Here is a 17,633-nt window from a genome sequence, read left to right as displayed (position 1 = left end):
GCAATCTCGGCTTACTGCAAGCTCCGCCTCCTGGGTTCACACCATTTTCCTGCCTCAGCCTCCCGAGTAGCTGGGACTACAGGCACCCGCCACCACACCCGGCTAATTTTTTGTATTTTTAGTAGAGACGGGGTTGCACCGTGTTAGCCAGGATGATCTCGATCTCCTGGCCTCGTGATCCACCTGCCTCAGCCTCCCAGAGTGCTGGGATTACAGGTGTTAGCCACCGTGTCCAGCCTAATTTTTGTATTTTTTCAGTAGAGACAAGGTTTCGCCATGTTGGTCAGGCTGGTCTCGAACTCCTGACCTCAGGCAATCCACCTGCCTCAGCCTCCCAAAGTGCTTGGATTACAGGTGTGAGCCACTGCTCCCAGCTCAAGTAATTCCTTTCCCAAGTGGCCACATACACATATCATCTACCTTTCGGCTGCCAGCAAACAGACTGTGAGTGATGCCAGTTAACTGCTCCCCAAATGAGCATGGATACTTTTGGCTCTAGATACTTGGCTCTTGCTCACCATGGAGACCGTGTCTGCAGTCAGCATCCAGCCCTGAACTTTCTGGGACTGATGCGGAGGTTCAGTGTCGTGGCCTGGCATTAATGCTCTCCAAAGATCTAGGACAAGGCTCAGCTCAGGTCTTCCTGCTTTAGGAACCTGCCCTGACCTTGATCCCAGGGTTGGCTCCAAAGGTGCAGTAATTGCACTGTGCCAGCCTCTTGGTACCCCATGGAGTTAGGGTATGTGTCTTGGCTTCCTGATTAGAGTCCAAGCTCCTGGAGGCGAGACAGTGCAGCCCAGCACTTAGCAATAGGAAGCACTTAGTAACATTTGATATGGTTGAGGAACACGAAAGAACCATAACTGCTTCATGGATCAGAACAAACAGGAAAGGCAGTCATAGAAGGAGTCCGGATTTCCTGTACACACACACACACACACACACATGATCTCATTTCCACATAGCAAGCCTGAGATTCAGAGAAGGTGAGAAGACTTGGCAGCCAGCAGGCAAGACCAGCTGCTCTTAAAACCAAAGGGGCGGCTAGGCGTGGTGGCTCACACCTGTAATCCCAGCACTTTGGGAGGCAGAGGCAGGCGGAACACCAGGTCAGGAGATCGAGACCGTCCTGGCTAACACAGTGAAACCCCATCTCTACTAAATATACAAAAAGTTAGCCAGGTGTGGTGGCGGGCTCCTGTAGTCCCAGCTACTCGGGAGGCTGAGGCAGGAGAATGGCATGAACCCAGGAGGCGGAGCTTGCAGTGAGCAGAGATCATGCCACTGCACTCCAGCCTAGGTGACAGAGCAAGACTGTCTCAAAAAAAAAAAAAAAACCAAAGGAGCCTGGAGATGCTGGGCTGGGTCAAAGGGAAGTGCTGAAGTCCCCATGAAAAATAACTGGGCTCTGGAAGCTCAGCAGGAGAGAAAAGACAACCAAAGAACACCCACTTCTCAAAGCACACAGTGTCTGCCCACCAATGTGGCTAGAAACCATAGGAACTTCAGAACGGGCTCACTTGGTTAATTGAGAAATGAGTCATTCTATGGACCCTAAGCAGGATCTCAGCCACTTTGTGTCTTCATGGCTGACCCTGCCGTTTGCGGTTTCCTATACACAGGATGACTGCCCGAGTAATTAGCCCTTCACACGACCCAAAGTGACCTTCAGTGAGTAACTCCAGCAGGCCTGGGCTAGCTGAAAGGACTACTGGGCTTCCGGAGCCTTAGTTATGTCTGATGACTTTCAAAATCATCCTGGTGGAGGCTTTAGCCTCATCAAGGTACTGTGTCTTCTAGGCTGGTCTCCTGGGCTCCTTGCAAGAAACCTTTTGGCTTCTAAGATTTGGACAAGCCACCTAGAGTGTGGCTACACTTACAGAGTAAACTTGCTCTCCGAGCTGAAAACAAGGACACAGGATGGGAAGGACAAGAGCTCTTTTAAGCAGACCAGAAAGCAGAGGGGTCTGGGGAATGGGGCTTTAGCACTGTACCTAAAGCCATGTTGCTTCTCAGCCCCAAACTGCCCTCAAGCCCATTCCTCAGTTGTCCTCATTTTACCTTAGATATTTATCTCCTAGGATGTCTGAATTCAGAGTTCTGCGTGTGCTCTACACAACTCCTCCTGCTCGGAATTGCAATTACCCCACGTCTCTATAATACATGAGGTGCCCTATATTTAAAATTTACATTGTATCTCTGTTGGTACAGGCATAGAACGTTTCTGCAAGGAAACAAGAAAGTGTAGACAGTATTAGTCTTCGAGGAGAAAAGGGAGGTTTGGTGATCTGGGATGGACTGGGGACCCTCCTTTCCTAGTAAATTCGATTGCACTGTTTGGTGGAGATTGCTATTATTACTATTATTTGAGACAGAGTCTCCCTCTGTCACCAGGCTGCAGTGCAGTGGCCTGGTATTGGCTCACTGCAACCTCTGCCTCCCGGGTTCAAGTGATTCTCCTACGTCAGCCTCCCTGGTAGCTGGGACTACAGGCGTGTGCCACCATGCCCAGCTAATTTTTTGTATTTTTAGTAGAGATGGGGTTTCACTGTGTTAGCCAGGATGGTCTCGATCTCCTGACCTCGTGATCCACCCGCCTCGGCCTCCCAAAGTGCTGGGATTACAGGCGTGAGCCACCACACCCGGCTGGTGGAGATTATTGTTTAACATCATCATGCATCACTTTTCCAGTTAAAAATAATAAAATTCTTGTATATGTGTGGCAGGTTTTGGTGCAAAAAAAAGAGTATAATGTTGTGATTTTTGTGTCCTTTCTTCATGTCTCTCCAGTAGGATGGCTTTCCAGAGGCTTCCATTCCTCACTCTGTGACTTAGTCGACTATGAGCTTGGACAAGTGTGGTGGAGATAATGAGGATATGAGATAACTTCATAGTTATTTGAAGATTGGGTGAGAAAATCCACAAAAAGCATTTAGCACATGGCAATACTCAATGAAGGCTGTTTTCCTCAACTCTATGGAGCTTTGTCCTTTGATCTATTTCTTCATCTACCTGTCCTCCAGATGGGATACTCCTTACCCTGGAAACGCCAGAAACAGTTTGGCAAGTGGCTTCCCGGGCCGGAAACGGTGACTCATTGGCATCTGGAATACAGAGGTTTCCAGAACAATCCCACTAGCACCAGCTAAAATCTATGTCTAGGGATTGGTAGAGAGGAGGGGCCCTGGCAAGTAGACCCCCTTTCCCAGAAACCTCTTTCCTTTGATGCCAGGGAACATTTGCCAAGAAATGGCCATAGGTCTGCCGTCCGCACGCAGTGTCAACAGGGAACTTCCTTGATGATGAATGTAAGAAATGTGGGACAAACGTCAACTACACTTCCCGACTGAAAACTGAAAGTGTTGGCTGAAAGTCAAAGTAGAAGAAAAAAAGCATATAAAGTGCCAAACCAATTTCCAGGAATTTCTCCAGGATCTAGCTTTAGGGCAAAGAAAAACAAGTTGTTCTAGAAACAGTTTCCTTATCTGATGGAAATAAAAATGACAGGCTATGAGCATGACGTTTCTTAGTCTCTCCTGATACCTCCATCTGGTGAGGGACTTTTATTTTCCCTAAGCCACCTGTGACATTATATCTGGACCTAAGTTTCAAATTCTCTGCTATCTTAGCACTTTTCAAGCTCTTAGATTTCCTGTTATCTCCAGAGGGGCCCGTTCTACTGGTCTCTTGTTTGGGGTAAAGAGAAAAGGAGAAACTAGGAGAAAGAGTTGTTCTTTTCTCTTGAATTTCTGCCAAGGTTTTATTTCATTAATTGACAATGGATGTGCCATGCAGATCCAGCCATAGGGACATACCACCGTCTTAAGCCCCACAACTTCTGCGCCCTCCACCCAAACACACATCACCAAAAGCTGTATAAGGCACAGCAGGAAACCAGCAAGCAGGAGGAGACAGCGACACAGACAGAGATTGCACAGAGGCAGTGGGACAGAGATGGGGACAGAGCAACCTACTCCACAGTTTCCAAAACCAAGTGCAACGTATATTTTACACTGACCCAGCAGGCAGACGCTGAGACTAAAGTCTTTTTCAGGTATGCTCAGCGCATAGTAGTGGTGTCAGTGGACCCAGCAGCTGCAGCCAGCTAGGCATACCATCCCCCACCGCCCTCTCCCAAATGGATGAACGGACCCCAAGCACTCACCTCCTTATCCCTGCGGGCTGCATCCAGGGAGACTATGGTGTGGCCACTGTGCTCCTGGCAACAGTCCTGGCAGATGCACTGCTGATCAGGGCAGCAGAAGGCAGACAGTGGGCTGTGGTGGGCAGGGCAGTACTGCCAGTTGTGGTCCTTCACTGGTTCGGTCAGCAGGTGGCTTTGCAGTTTGATGTTCACCTGATGTGGCTGCAAGTGCTCTTCACAGTAATTCACCATGCAGGTTAGACAGGACTTCACCGCCTTCACTCTTCTGGTGTTATCAAGGCAGAAGTCACACAGGACCTCCTTCCCCTCACCAGCAGGATCCCCCTGTTCTGCAGAGTCGCTGTTCTGTTCCTCTGTCTCCCCGCCAAGCTTCTCTGAGGAGCCCATGTCCTCTTCTTCCACTGGGCTGGCCGACACAGAGTCCGGGCTGAGAAGGGCTGGGGGCTGAGCTGTGGCCCTGGGCAGTGGCCCTGGAGCCATCAGATCCAATTCAGCCATCTGGGAGGCTCTGCTCCTGGGCTGTCTTTCTTCTGTCCCTTGGCCCAGGATCTGTGCAGCCCAAGTCAGACAAGAGAACCACGCCTAGATGACTGCAGCTGCTGCAAGATTTTAACTGTTTCCTCCCTCCCAGAGGAAGCTCAGTCTCTCATTACTGTGTCCTGGCGTTGGATGGCAGCCAGATGGATGACGACAACGCAGCTAGATTACTCAGGCTTAGGACAGCCGGCTCAGGCTCAGGCTTCCTCCCCAGGTCCAGCCCTGAAACTTCTTATGTGAATCGTCTGTACCCTATAGGCTCTGCTGAAGACCATGTGTCTCTGTGCCTGCTCCAGAAAGGACTGGAGATTCCTGAGCTCTGTTATGAGCCTATGTGCCTTTGTGTGGTCTGACAAGCTACATATTTTTGTTTTCATTTTATTTATTTATTATTTATTTATTTATTTATTTTTGAGATGGAGTCTGGCTCTGTCATCCAGTCCGGAGTGCAGGGGTGCAATCTCGGCTTACTGCAAGCTCCGCCTCCTGGGTTCACACCATTTTCCTGCCTCAGCCTCCCGAGTAGCTGGGACTACAGGCACCCGCCACCATACCCGGCTAATTTTTTGTATTTTTAGGAGAGACAGGGTTTCACTGTGTTCACCAGATGGTCTTGATCTCCTGACCTTGTGATCCGCCCACCTCAACCTCCCAAAGTGCTGGGATTACAGGCGTGAGCCATTGCGCCCGGCCTATTTATTTATTTATTTATTTATTTATTTATGAGATGGAGTCTCACTCTGTCACCCAGGCTGGAGTGCAGTGGCGTGATCTCGGCTCACTGCAAGCTCCGTCTCCCAGGTTCACACCATTCTCCTGCCTCAGCCTCCCAAGTAGCTAGGACTACAGGCGCCCGCCACCACGCCTGGCTAATTTTTTGTATTTTTAGTATTTTTAGTAGAGACGGGGTTTCACTGTGTTAGCCAGGATTGTCTGGATCTCCTGACCTCGTGGTCCACCCACTTTGGCCTTCCAAAGTGCTGGGATTACGGGTGTGAACCACTGCATCAGGCCTTTTGTTTTCATTTTTTTAAAGAGATGTAAAACGTAAGGACTTCAACACCAGGACAGCCATTCATCTACTCCCATCTCATAGAACTGGACATGAGGCAGCTAGTAATAGGATGCATGTTCCTTTTCTTTTTTTTGAGATGGAGTCTCACTCTGTCACCCAGGCTGTAGTGCAGTGGTGCGATCTTGGCTCACTGCAACCTCTGCCTCCTGGGTTCAAGCGATTCTCCTGCCTCAGCTTCCTGAGTAGCTGGGATTACAGGCGCCCACCACCACACCTGGCTCATTTTTGTATTATTAGTAGGGACAGTGTTTCTGTGTTGGCCAGGCTGGTCTCGAACCCTTGATCTCAGGTGATCTGCCTGCCTCCGCCTCCCAAAGTGCTTGTATTACAGGTATGAGCCACCGTGCCCAGCCAGGATGCATGCTTCTGATGCTGACCTTTCCATATTATCTTCCTGAACATTCCAATAATGTCCGTCGCACTCCAGAAGATGAACGTCATGAGAGTACTCAGTGGAGATCAGGAGGGTCAGGGAAGACTTGTCTCTTTCCACAGAATGCTCCATTCAGCCCCTTCAGGTTAATAGCCCTTTTGCCCACTTAACAAAATGTTCCTAGACATGGTGTTATAGTTGGAACATTTGTTCCCACAAACCTCATGTTGAGATTTGATCCCCAATACTGGAGGCGGGGCCTGGTGGGAGGTGTTTGGGTCATGAGAGTGGATCCCTCATGAACGGCTCGGTGCCATCCCCACAGTGATGAGTGAGTTCTCGTTCTATTAATATTAGCTGCCACGAGATCTGATGGTTAAAAAGAGCCTGGCATCACCCCCTCTCTTGCTTCCTCTCTCTCCATGTGACCTGCCCACTCCAGCTCCCCTACCCTTTCTACTGAGGATGGAAGCGGCCTGAGGCCCTCACCAGAAGCAGATGCCAACACTATGCTTCTTGTATAGCCTGGCAAAAAGCCAAAAGATCTCTTTTCTTTATATGTTACCCCCACTCCCTCATGTATTCCTTTACAGCAACACAAACACACTAAGACACATGGTGTATGAGTTTGCCAGGGCTTCTATAGCAAAGAACTATACACTGGCTGGCTTCAACAACAGAAATTCATTTCCTCACAGTTCTAGAAGCTGGATCAAGTCATTGACAGGGCTGCTTTCTTCTGAGGCCTCTCTCCTTGGCTTGCAGGTGGCTTCTCCCGTGTCTTCCATGGTCTTCCCTTTGTACACATCTGTGTCCTAATCTCCTCTTAAGGACACCAGTGAGACTAGATTATGGCCCACCCTCAATTGCCTGTTTAAAGACTTTCTCTCCAAATACAGTCACATCTGAGGTACTAAGGGCAAGGATTTCAACACACACATTTGTAGAAGAAAGAGATGCAATTCAGCCCATAACACATGGTCAGGGCATGAGACTGGAAGCCTCTAGTTCCTTAGAAGAAAGGAGCTGTGAGGCATGACCCCTGGATGGGGATACACAGTGTACCCAGAGTTTGCAAATGGATACAAAGGAATCCAGGATTATTCCAGGGGTACCTGGACCCCAAATTCTGTATCCTAGAGCTTTCTACAGTTTTCCCCGGGATTATTTAATCAGATACATTTGAACTCAAATGGATTTGGAAGGCGAATGGAAGAGAGAGAGAGATCAGACGGAGGGCGAGGGGTCAGATCCAGCTAGCCCCAGGGATTAGGCATTAGGATGGTTCCAAGATATTACACTCCCTATGGCTCTGCACCCCTGGGGTGAGTTCTACAGGATTTGGATCAAACTAGATAAACACAGGGATGTTTCTTGTCACTGACTAGGACTTTTCAGAAATCCAAGAGACCTAGTGACTACTCAAGAGTTGGAAGGCACAGAAGACTTTACAAATTCATTCCAGACGCAGTGCTGTTTATTTTCAACCATGCACAGAATATGCATAAGTAGCTGTTTTTAGTGATGTAATGTTTCTTCACTGTCCCTGTCCTGACTGCCCTCTTCCACTGCTGAAGACCCTCAGGAGAAGTTTCCTTCTTTCTGATCCTGGCCAGGGTCAGAAACATGCATCCTACTCCTAGCTGCCTCAGGTCCAGTTCTATTGGAACAGGAGTTAAAATAAATTCAAGAATGTGTAACCAAAAACTCATTGTATGTAAGAAAACCCAATTCCTCTTGAGGAAGAAAAAGAGCTGAAGTCCTTTAAAAATTAACTGCCTGTTTTTCTGTGGCCAGTGAGCCTTATGTCTCCCTTTCCCAGGCATTGTGAAGACCCTGTATCTCCAGCTGTGCAGCTACAAGGTCACTAGGCAGACAAACTCAAGTTGTAAAACATGTTTTTTCCTTGAAGAGTAAATTATGTAATGCATGTCTTAATTGAATAACTGTCTTTGTTTCTTGCATCTGTAATATGCTTCCCCCTGCACAGATCTCCCCACCTCCACAAAATGCTTAAAAGGTAACCGGACTCTTTGTTCGGGGCTCAGTCTTTTTGGATGTTAATCTGACTGGGCCAGTGCACCTAAATAATAAATAAGTATCCTCCTCAACCCCTCAGTCTCTCTGATTCCTTAAGTATCCCAGAGCACTATGAGATGCAGAAAGATGAATGGCTGTCCTGTCATTGAAGTCCTTATATTTTGGGTCCTTTTTAAAAATTGAAAAAAAAAAAAAATGTAGCTTTTCAGACCACACAAAGTCACACAGGCTTCTATCAGAGTTCTGGAATTTAATTCCATGGTTTTCATGTCTCCAGCCAGGACTAGCTTCTCCCAGTCCAGACCATTGTCAGTGTTTTCTCCAGTATTGACGGACAGGTGTGCTTAACTTTTAATCCCCTTTTCAGAGTGACCTGGTACTGGAGGCCAAACTGGTCCACCTGCATGCCACAGGGCCTCTGATCTCTCCGAGAAGGGGGAAGAAAAGGTAGTTGCCCTGCCTGGCCCTTTCTACAGTTTCAGTAGAAATCAGAAGGCATAGAGTCTGCTTGGGTTTCCACGTGGCTCACTTCTTCCTCATTCTTTCCCTCCCTATCTCATTCCCACCCTTTCTTCTCTCATGAATTGTTTCATACCTGCTTCTCTATGGCTAACCCTTTTAGAGCAGTTCATGGGAGTGCTCAGCCCTTCATCAATGCCCCACTGAAGTGCTGAGCTAGCAGACATTCCACAGCTGTGTGGAAAACAGGAAATGGGAATGTGGGCCCTGGCCTGGCCTGCATCAATCATTTGTCCCCTCTTTTTTTTTTTTTTTTTTTGAGATGGAGTGTCACTCTGTCACCCAGGCTGGAGTGCAGTGGCGTGATCTCAGCTCACTGCAAGCTTTGCCTCCCGGGTTCACACCATTCTCCTGCCTCAGCCTCCCGAGTAAGCTGAGACTGCATGCACCCACCACCACGCCTGGTTAATTTTTTGTATTTTTAGTAGAGACAGGGTTTTACCGTGTTAGCCAGGGTGGTCTCAATCTCCTGACCTTGTGATCTGCAGCCTCGGCCTCCCAAAGTGCTGGGATTACAGGTGTGAGCCACCGCGCCCAGCCCGTGTCCTCTCTTAACCTTAGTTTCCTTGTCCATGAAATGAGTATGTTGTCCTAAGTCAAGGCTGGTAAATCGATTTCTAGTTTGGCTCTCTGAGGAATTTTGTTGTGGCAGGGTCTAAGAGAATGTCTGAGCTAACTGGGAGATGGCATCATGCTCAGGTTGGGATGTCTGGCAGGGGCATGGGATTGGGAGTAGTGGCCCCTCTGAAGGCTCGTCTCCAGCCCTCTGGGACCACAGAATTCACCACAACTTCTAAGTCCCTTCTAATGCCAACCCTTGAAGCAGAACACCACTAGGCCCAAGCTCTGATCCTGCTTCCAGGGACTGTGACACATCCCATCAAGCCTCAAATGCCCATGCTCAAACCCCCGGCACCCAAATATTGAGGTTAGAAAGTCACATGATTCTTCTGAACTCAAATTCCCTATTGCTTCAAAGGCTCTACAGCCACCACCCCACTTTGCTCCCAAGCAGCCCTGGGGCATCTTGATATTCTGTCTCTTCTTGGATTCTGCTTTGCCCATTGTCTTAACCAAAATTTGAATGTCCCCCAAAGACAATTTCTCCTGCCACCTCTCAACCTGTGTAGCTCCTTCTCTCATCTCCTATGCCTAGGTGGGAGGGGAGTCCCCCTCAGCCCCCATCACAACATCTAGACCATTGCCCCTCCCCAGCCCCTTTGCAAAACCTGCTCCCCTTATGTGCCCCAAAAGACCACCCCTCCTCTCTTCCTGGCTGTCTTCTACAGCCTCTTGGTCATTTCCCTTAGTGGCAGATTTACGCTTCTGGCTCCCAGCCTCTCCCTCTACCCCAACTCTGTCATTCTCAGAATGTTCTACCTCTGAATGCTTTTTGTTTTTGTTTTTTGTTTGGTTGGTTTTGTTTTTGTTTTTTGAAACAGGGTCTCAAAACTTTGTCTCCCAGGCTGTAATGTAGTGGTGTAATCACAGCTCACTGCAGCCTCAACCTCCCAGGCTCAAGCAATCCTCCCACCTCAGCCCTCAGCCTCCCAAGTAGCTGGGACTACAAGTCCTCCACCACACTTGGCTAATTTGTAAATATTTAAAATTTTGTGGAGATGGGGGTCTCACTATGTTGCCCAGGCGAGTTTCAAACTCCTGAGCTCGTGCAATCCTCCCTTCACAACCTCCCAAAGTGCTGGGATTACAAGTGTGAGCCACTGCATCTAGCTTCTGAATGCTTGCCACCTACCCTATGGTCACCACCCACACCTGGATTTATTTTTATTTTTAATTGTGATAAAATACACATAAATACACCTAACATAAAATACAAAAAACATAAAATTTACCATCTTAACTGTTTGTATTAAAAGACAGGATCTTGTTATGTTGCTCAGGCTGGGTTGTTTGTTTGCTTGTTTTTGAGATGGGGTCTCCCTCTGTCACCCAGGCTAGATTGCAGTGGTGCGATCATAGCTCACGGCAGCCTTGAACTCCTGAGCTCAAGTGATCCTCCCGTCTCAACCTCCCAAGTAGCTGGGATTACAGGTGCACACCACTGTGCCTGGCTCATTATAACCATTTTAAGTGTACAGTTCGGTGGCTTTAAGTACATTCACATTGTTGTGCAGTCATCAGCACCATCTATCTCCACAACTCTTTTCATCTTGCAAAACTGAAACTGTAGCCATTAACTAATAACTCCTCATTCCCTCTCTCCCTCCAGCCTTTGGAAGCTACCATTCTACTTTCTGTCTATAATTTTGACTACCGGAGGCACTTCACAGAAGTGAAATCATACAGTGTTTGTCTTTTTGTGACTGGCTTATTTCACTGGGCGTAATGACCTCCAGGTTCATTCATATCATAGCATGCGTCTGAATTTCCTTCCTCACACCAGGAGTTTGCATTCAACACAAATCCCAACCTCCAAATTTATGAATTGAGAATCCTCTCTCTGATTTTACCTACAGCTTGCTTAAATGCCCTGTGGAAAAAATGTCTCAGGTTCATCAGGTGTTGACTGGACATCACTGGCTTCCACTTAACCCCAAGCATTCAGGGGCTAAAATGAAGTCTCTCTTGCATAAAATGAAGTGTCTTTCTTGTCTTCACAAAACAAATGTAACTTCACCTAGATATTCTGTTTTCCTAAACCAAACCTACCACCAGGAATATGAGGTCAAGGTGTGGTTCAGGATTCCTTTCTGGAATTGAGGGAGGAATCCCCACCCAGAATTCTGATGACTCAAATGCTACCAAGAGATGTGGTAGGCAATTGGTAGTAGGCAGGTAATTATTCATCTTTCACCCCGTTGAGTCTGTGACAAATAATCCCACCAATGGACAAACTCTGAAAGTTATGTCCTCTGAAAGGATATAAGCAATGCCTGCCAACAGGTCCCCTCCTGATTTAGGGGTTTAAGGCCATCACTCTCAGGACTCTAGGTTAACTCAAGTAAGAAGAGCTTTCTTAACCCAAAGACTCTCTCTAGCAGTTTCTGGCTAAAAAAGCTATCCAAGCTTTTTTTTTTGCTAAGTAAAAATAGCCTTTAATTTGTCTCTTCAAAAATCTCACTGGACTTTTTTCTTCATTTGTGTCTCTGCTGAGTCACGCAGAGCTATGATTCACAGACACAGGTAATATTTGTCCACCAGACTTCAAGACAAATCAGCCTATCAGACTGAGAAAAATAAAAATAATATAATAAACTGATCGTAACCATGAATTTGATTGATTTATGGGACTGTACTTTATTGAGCTTGTGTCCTTCCCCCTTTTCTGGAATTAAAGGTCTTATCTTTTCTGAAATAATAGCAACGAGTGTAGGATTGGGAATGTCTAGAACAGTGACATCTAAGTCAGTCCTCCAAATTCACTCTGCAATTTTTCTCGTAAAATCTCAAAGTCTGAGAACCACTGAGCTGGAAGTCACATCACTCCTCTAGAAACCAGCCCAGAATTTTCCTGGCTTACCTAGAGGTGCGGGCCCAGTGAACTTTCTGGTTTGGGGTCACTATCAGCAAACTGGTCTCCAGCCCTGTCTTTCTCCTAAAATAAGATGGCCTCTTGGATCACTTTGGTAATTAATTACCACTAACAAAGGAACAAAATAAAGGTGAGAAGAACAGCGGATTACAGACACTAAGGGCTGTTGCTCCTAGTCTCAGAACACGATTGTTGTAATGACGGCTGCTCCCCAAGAAGGAGGGGCTGTCCCAGGGCACTGCACGTGCCTTCCCTTCACAAAGACAGGAGGACACACCTGTTGGTACAGAAGACGAGACTGCCAGCTCAGTACCTGGCACACAGCCTGAAGGACCCCACTACTGGATGAAGAAAACACCGAAGTCAGCTTCAACTGCGCCCTCAGCCACAGACATCTGCCAGTTAAGGAGGTGCAGCACAGTCATTTCTTCCCTAAGCCTCTGAAGGTCTAGTCCTGGGCAGTTCTAGGGTTCTCTTTTGTCTTCCAGTGAGGTGTGGCTGTGGTACACAGGCACCACTTTGATCACTTCTCAGACCACCCAAGCTTACGGGGCCAGAATTAGCAGCTGGACCACCTAGAAACCTACTTGGGGGAGTCTGCAATGCCCTGGAAATGGAGAGCTCAAGAATTTGACCACATCTCAAATGACCTTCAGTAAATTCCAGACACCAGGGCGTGACATTTGATGCGGCATTGAACGATGCTTTGTTGAATCTCCGTATCAACCTCTGTAATAACTCTAACATTGGTATGAAACCCAAATAATCACACAAATCTAACTCTAATTACCTTTATGGGTTTTGCCTAAAAATGTCAAAACAACCTACACATAATAAATGAAGTGAATCTTTAAAAAATCTGTAACAAAAGTTCTCTTGTCCTGGGACAGGAGATGGTTTCCCAGGCCGGCTCCCCTGACGCCCTGAGCCAATTGTTGTTTCAGCATGGTTGGTTTTCTAGAACTTGGGCAGCTGTCCAGCTCCCAGTCAAAATGGGCACCTCTAATCTTGCTATTTGCTGGGATACCACACATTCCAGGGAGCCGTACTCAGTACTCACCTTTGAAAAGGGCAAACTTATCTCAGGCCAGGTGTGAACACCTCCAGGGCACTGAGAGAAGCAGCTCAGCAGCTCAGCAAGGCCAATGGCCAGGGCGGGGCGGGCCGGGCTTGCTGGACAGGAGCACAACAGGTAGGCAAGCGGACAGACACCTTCAGGTAGCAACAAGTTACAGGGTGGGGGTGAGGGTCCTCTTGCTTTTACTAGTGAGGTATAGCCCTTCAGTGTTGGAAGGAATCTCAAGAAATCATCCCCTCCACCCTTCACTTTCCCAATATTTACTGAGAGGTTTGTTTTTTCTTTTTTTTAAACAATAAGTAAGGACGGCTGACCTAGATCCCTCAACAAACGAAGGAAAAAACATTGTTCATTCAAGGGCCAAAAATGTGCCCCTCCCTCAACTGCTGTGGCCAGGGCTAGAGGATGAGCCTGTTTCTCTATAAATAACATAGTCGGCCTCAGCCAAATCCTCTATGGATGGCTTATGTCTCAGCAGCCACTGAAGCTCAATTCTTCATTCCACTTCCCCTGGGACACTCATATGCTCAAATGGTTTTGACTTCCACCTCCCTGCTGAAAACCAGATGGCTAAACGCTCCATATTTCTATACCCCGATTGTCTGCGTGGAGGAAGCCTAATATCTGTATGTGGGTTTCCTGGGATGAGAGGCAGCCCTCCTCCAAGCATGTGCATAAACTCAGGAAGCAAATAAAGCAGCAAGAATGTTCAAAAGAACACAGAGGGGCCAGGCGCAGTGGCTCACACCTGTAATCCCAGCACTTTGGGAGGCTAAGGTGGGCAGATCACAAGGTCAGGAGATCGAGACCATCCTGGCTAACACGGTGAAACCCCATGTCTACTGAAAATACAAAAAATTAGCCAGGCATGGTGGTGGGCGCCTGTAGTCCCAGGTACTCAGGAGGCTGAGGCAGGAGAATGGCGTGAACCCGGGAGGCGGAGCTTGCAGTGAGCGGAGATCGCGCCATTGCAACCCAGCCTGGGCCACAGAGCGAGACTCTGTCTCAAAAAAAAAAAAACAAAAAAAAAAGAACACAGAGGGGATATTGCCTCCATGACAGTGAAATAACCACTGCCTTGCCAAGAGTGTTTTAGTAGGAAGGAAACAGGCACATTAATTAGAAGACTTGGTAAATGGTATATATTACAGAGGGCTCCCATTATGGTCAGAAAGAAAATCTGGAGTTAGAAGTGTTAAGTGGTCGGAGTCCTGATCCCAGCACCTTTTAGCTGTGTGACCTTGGTAAGTAGCTCGCCTCTCTGAATCTGTTTCCTTCTCTAAAATGGGGATGTAATATCTGCTCCAATAACCTTACAAAAACCTTATGGTTTGTGAGAAAATGAAAGTGAACACACCATGCAAATGCAAAGAAACTTGCATGCTAATCATATTATGGGCACAAACAGCAGGATTTGAGAAGCTGAAGGCTCCTTCCAGTGAGTTCTCTTAAGCTGTGAGACAAGGCACTGGCCAAGGATCACCCTCCTCTCTCCAAAATGTAAGAAACCCCAACTTCCCCAGAAGCCTGTCACATTTATAGGTAACATTCATATTTCGCAGCTTCTTTCCCTATGTACTAAGCAAGGGTCTTGGACCTGCCCGACCCCTCCTCTCAGCATTTCTTGGAGTCCCTGGAGCACTGTCTTCCACTGGGCACCTTCTTCTCCTACCACTGCTGCCTCTGATGCCCTGCAGTCCAAATGGTGCCCAGGTTGGCTGGTAATGAGGTATAATATATTCTGTTTGTGAGATGAAGCCCAGAACAAGGATGCCTGGTACAATTGTGTCCCTCCAATGTTACGGAAACTGCTCATTCTCTTTTTACTCAGAGCGCCTTTTCTCGCTTAAGCTCCATGATGCCACGGAAGCTGGCTTGAGAGCAGATCCTAGTGACAGATTCTGGCCTACTTAGAACCACTTTCCCACTCTGACCCTGAAATTCTGAGGTGTAGCTAAGCTTATACTTAACTCCTTCTCTCAGGACGTGTTTTCCATTAGGAGGCCCCTGCTGGGGTGCCCCGCAAGTGCACTACACAGGCCCAGGCATCTGAATCCCAAACTCAACCTCTGTTCTAAATACCTCCTGGAAGAATATAGCTTTCTGTTTTTTCTTCCACAGTTTAGAAAACATGACCCTCCAACATCCATGCACTCCAGCTCCCAGGATGGGCTCTGTTTATCTGCACCAGACTTGGTTACTACAGCCTGCCGGCCAGTGGTAACTGTTTCAGGGATAAAGAAGTCTTTGAAAATTTAAGCTGATGATGTATGAAAAGAACATTGATGGAGTGTCCTCAGCTCTTAAAAGAGATATTTGGAAAACTAGCCTCTTTCTCCATGAGGAGTCAGAAATGGGGACTCCCATTTGACTCCCAACAATGGAGTCAGAATTTAAATGTACACTTGTGATTCCAAAGCTAAAAAAGGTACTGAGGGGGACCTTCTTGTGGATCCTGGGATAGGAAGTGGCTGCTCCTCAGTCCCTCCAGTTTTCATGAGTCCCAAATTCCTTACCACGACTTCACTGGGCTTTCTTTAAACTTCATGATACTCACCCATTTCTTCTACTATTTACACACATTGCACACATTCTGTTTAGATCTGTGCTCTCTCCCCAGCAGGACCCATCAGCTCTAGCGTCTCAGAACTAGACAGACTACATCCTGGAAAATGCACCTTGGGGAGGCTTCCTGAGTGAGGTGGCTCCTGTCACGGTATCAATGTCATGATGTGTCTTATATCTGCTGCCCCGACCAAGAACCAGGAAACACTATTTCCAATGACTTCTAGAGCAAGTGTGCTCCCCCTGCCACGCCGGACAGGACTATGTGGCTTCTTGATCTGTGTTGGGTTGGAAGGCTTCTGCTTGGTGCCTATCTTGACATCTATATTGACCTATTGGTTTTGTTTCCCTCAGTTGAGAGTAGAGATACTGGTAGCTACATCTTTCAAATACGGTGTGGCTTCATCTTGGGAACCTAGGGAAGAGTGTGTTCATTCTGTCCTCATAGACCAGAAACATATGCCTGTGAGGTGGATCCAAGGGCAGTGGTCACTCACTAGCAGGTTTGTGAATGTTTCTTTAGACTTGGGCCAGTGGTAGAGCAGCTGGGCCGTGATCCCTCAGTGCCCATCTGTGGGAGGGTAACATCACACTGGGCGGAGACACACTACCCACACCCTCCAAGTTTATGTCAGAGTGGTAGGGATGACAAATCTGTGTTCTGGAGACTTTACTTCCTGTGCCACTCTCCATTCCAAAAAGTGAATGTAGGCGTTTTGGCTTTATTAAAGAGTATATTAAAAGGCACAGGCAGGGCCGGGTGTGGGGGCTCACATCTGTCATCCCAGCAGTCTGGAAGGCCAAGGTGGGTGGATCACTTGAGATCAGGAATTGGAGACCGGCCTGGTCAACATGGTGAAACCCTGACTCTACTAAAAATATAAAAATTAGCCAGGTGTGGTAGCATGCGCCTGTAATCCCAGCTACTTGGGAGGCTGAGGTGGGAGGATTGCTTGAACCTGGGAGGTGGAGGTTGCAGTGAGCAGAGATGGCACCACTGCACTCCAGCCTGGGCAACAAAGTGAGACTCCATCTCAAAAAAATAAAATAAAAAATGGCATAGGCAGTTGGGTGGTACTGTAAACCACCTGCTCAACAGGGTGTGTTTGCTTCTGGAAAGTTTTATTATTTGTTTTTCTAAGCTGCTGCTATACAACTCACTGAAAACCAACTTTTCACTATTTAATGGCATGAGAAAAGGATCACATTAAGTAGTTTTAAAAAGGCTGTAGAATGGATTGTACACTACGGGCCCAACTACGTCAAAAGAAGAGCTTTGAATGTATGTATGTGTAAATGTATACACCAGGAAGAGATAAAAATGGTAATGTTGGGTGTCTGCATGAAATCGTTATAGGTAGTCATCTTTCTGTGCTTTCCTATATTTTCTAATTTGTAAAATAACAACGCATAATTTAAATAATTAGAAAACAGTAACGTAAAAGCAAATCTGTTTGTTGACACAGCTCCTATGGTGGCTCAGTGAGTGTCTTCACCAACAGAGCCACCCAGGATCTAGGAGTCAGAAGACTTGGGCTGCTTTTCAGCTCAGCCATTTGCCTGACACTCACTAGAAGCCATCTGCCTGCAGAGACTCAAGTTTCTTCACCTGTAAAATTAGAGTACTACCCGTTTTGTCTGATTGTTGGGGTTACTGTAAGATTCTAAGTGAGAAAACAACGCCGGGTGCGGTGGCTCACACCTGTAATCCCAGAACTTTGGAAGGCCAAGGTGGGTGGATCACAAGGTCAGGAGATCGAGACCATATTGGCTAACATGGTGAAACCC

General features: G+C 47.3%; 1 protein-coding gene across 1 annotated transcript in view; it reads right to left on the bottom strand.

The window, feature by feature from the left end:
* Nucleotides 1-17,633, bottom strand: part of TRIM16 (tripartite motif containing 16) — a 55,409-nt gene that overhangs the window by 18,812 nt on the left and 18,964 nt on the right. Inside the window, exon 4 of the mRNA XM_011933216.1 lies at nucleotides 4,166-4,992. Coding sequence (XP_011788606.1) covers nucleotides 4,166-4,663 — 498 coding nt within the window. The 5' untranslated portion in view covers nucleotides 4,664-4,992. The remainder of the gene's footprint in view (nucleotides 1-4,165; nucleotides 4,993-17,633) is intronic.

This window comes from Colobus angolensis, unplaced genomic scaffold (genome assembly GCF_000951035.1).
Source record: "Colobus angolensis palliatus isolate OR3802 unplaced genomic scaffold, Cang.pa_1.0 Scaffold125, whole genome shotgun sequence".
In the NCBI taxonomy this organism is placed as follows: Eukaryota; Metazoa; Chordata; class Mammalia; order Primates; family Cercopithecidae; genus Colobus; species Colobus angolensis.
Note: the sequence above shows the minus strand (reverse complement) of the source record. Positions and strands in the feature narration are given on the sequence as shown.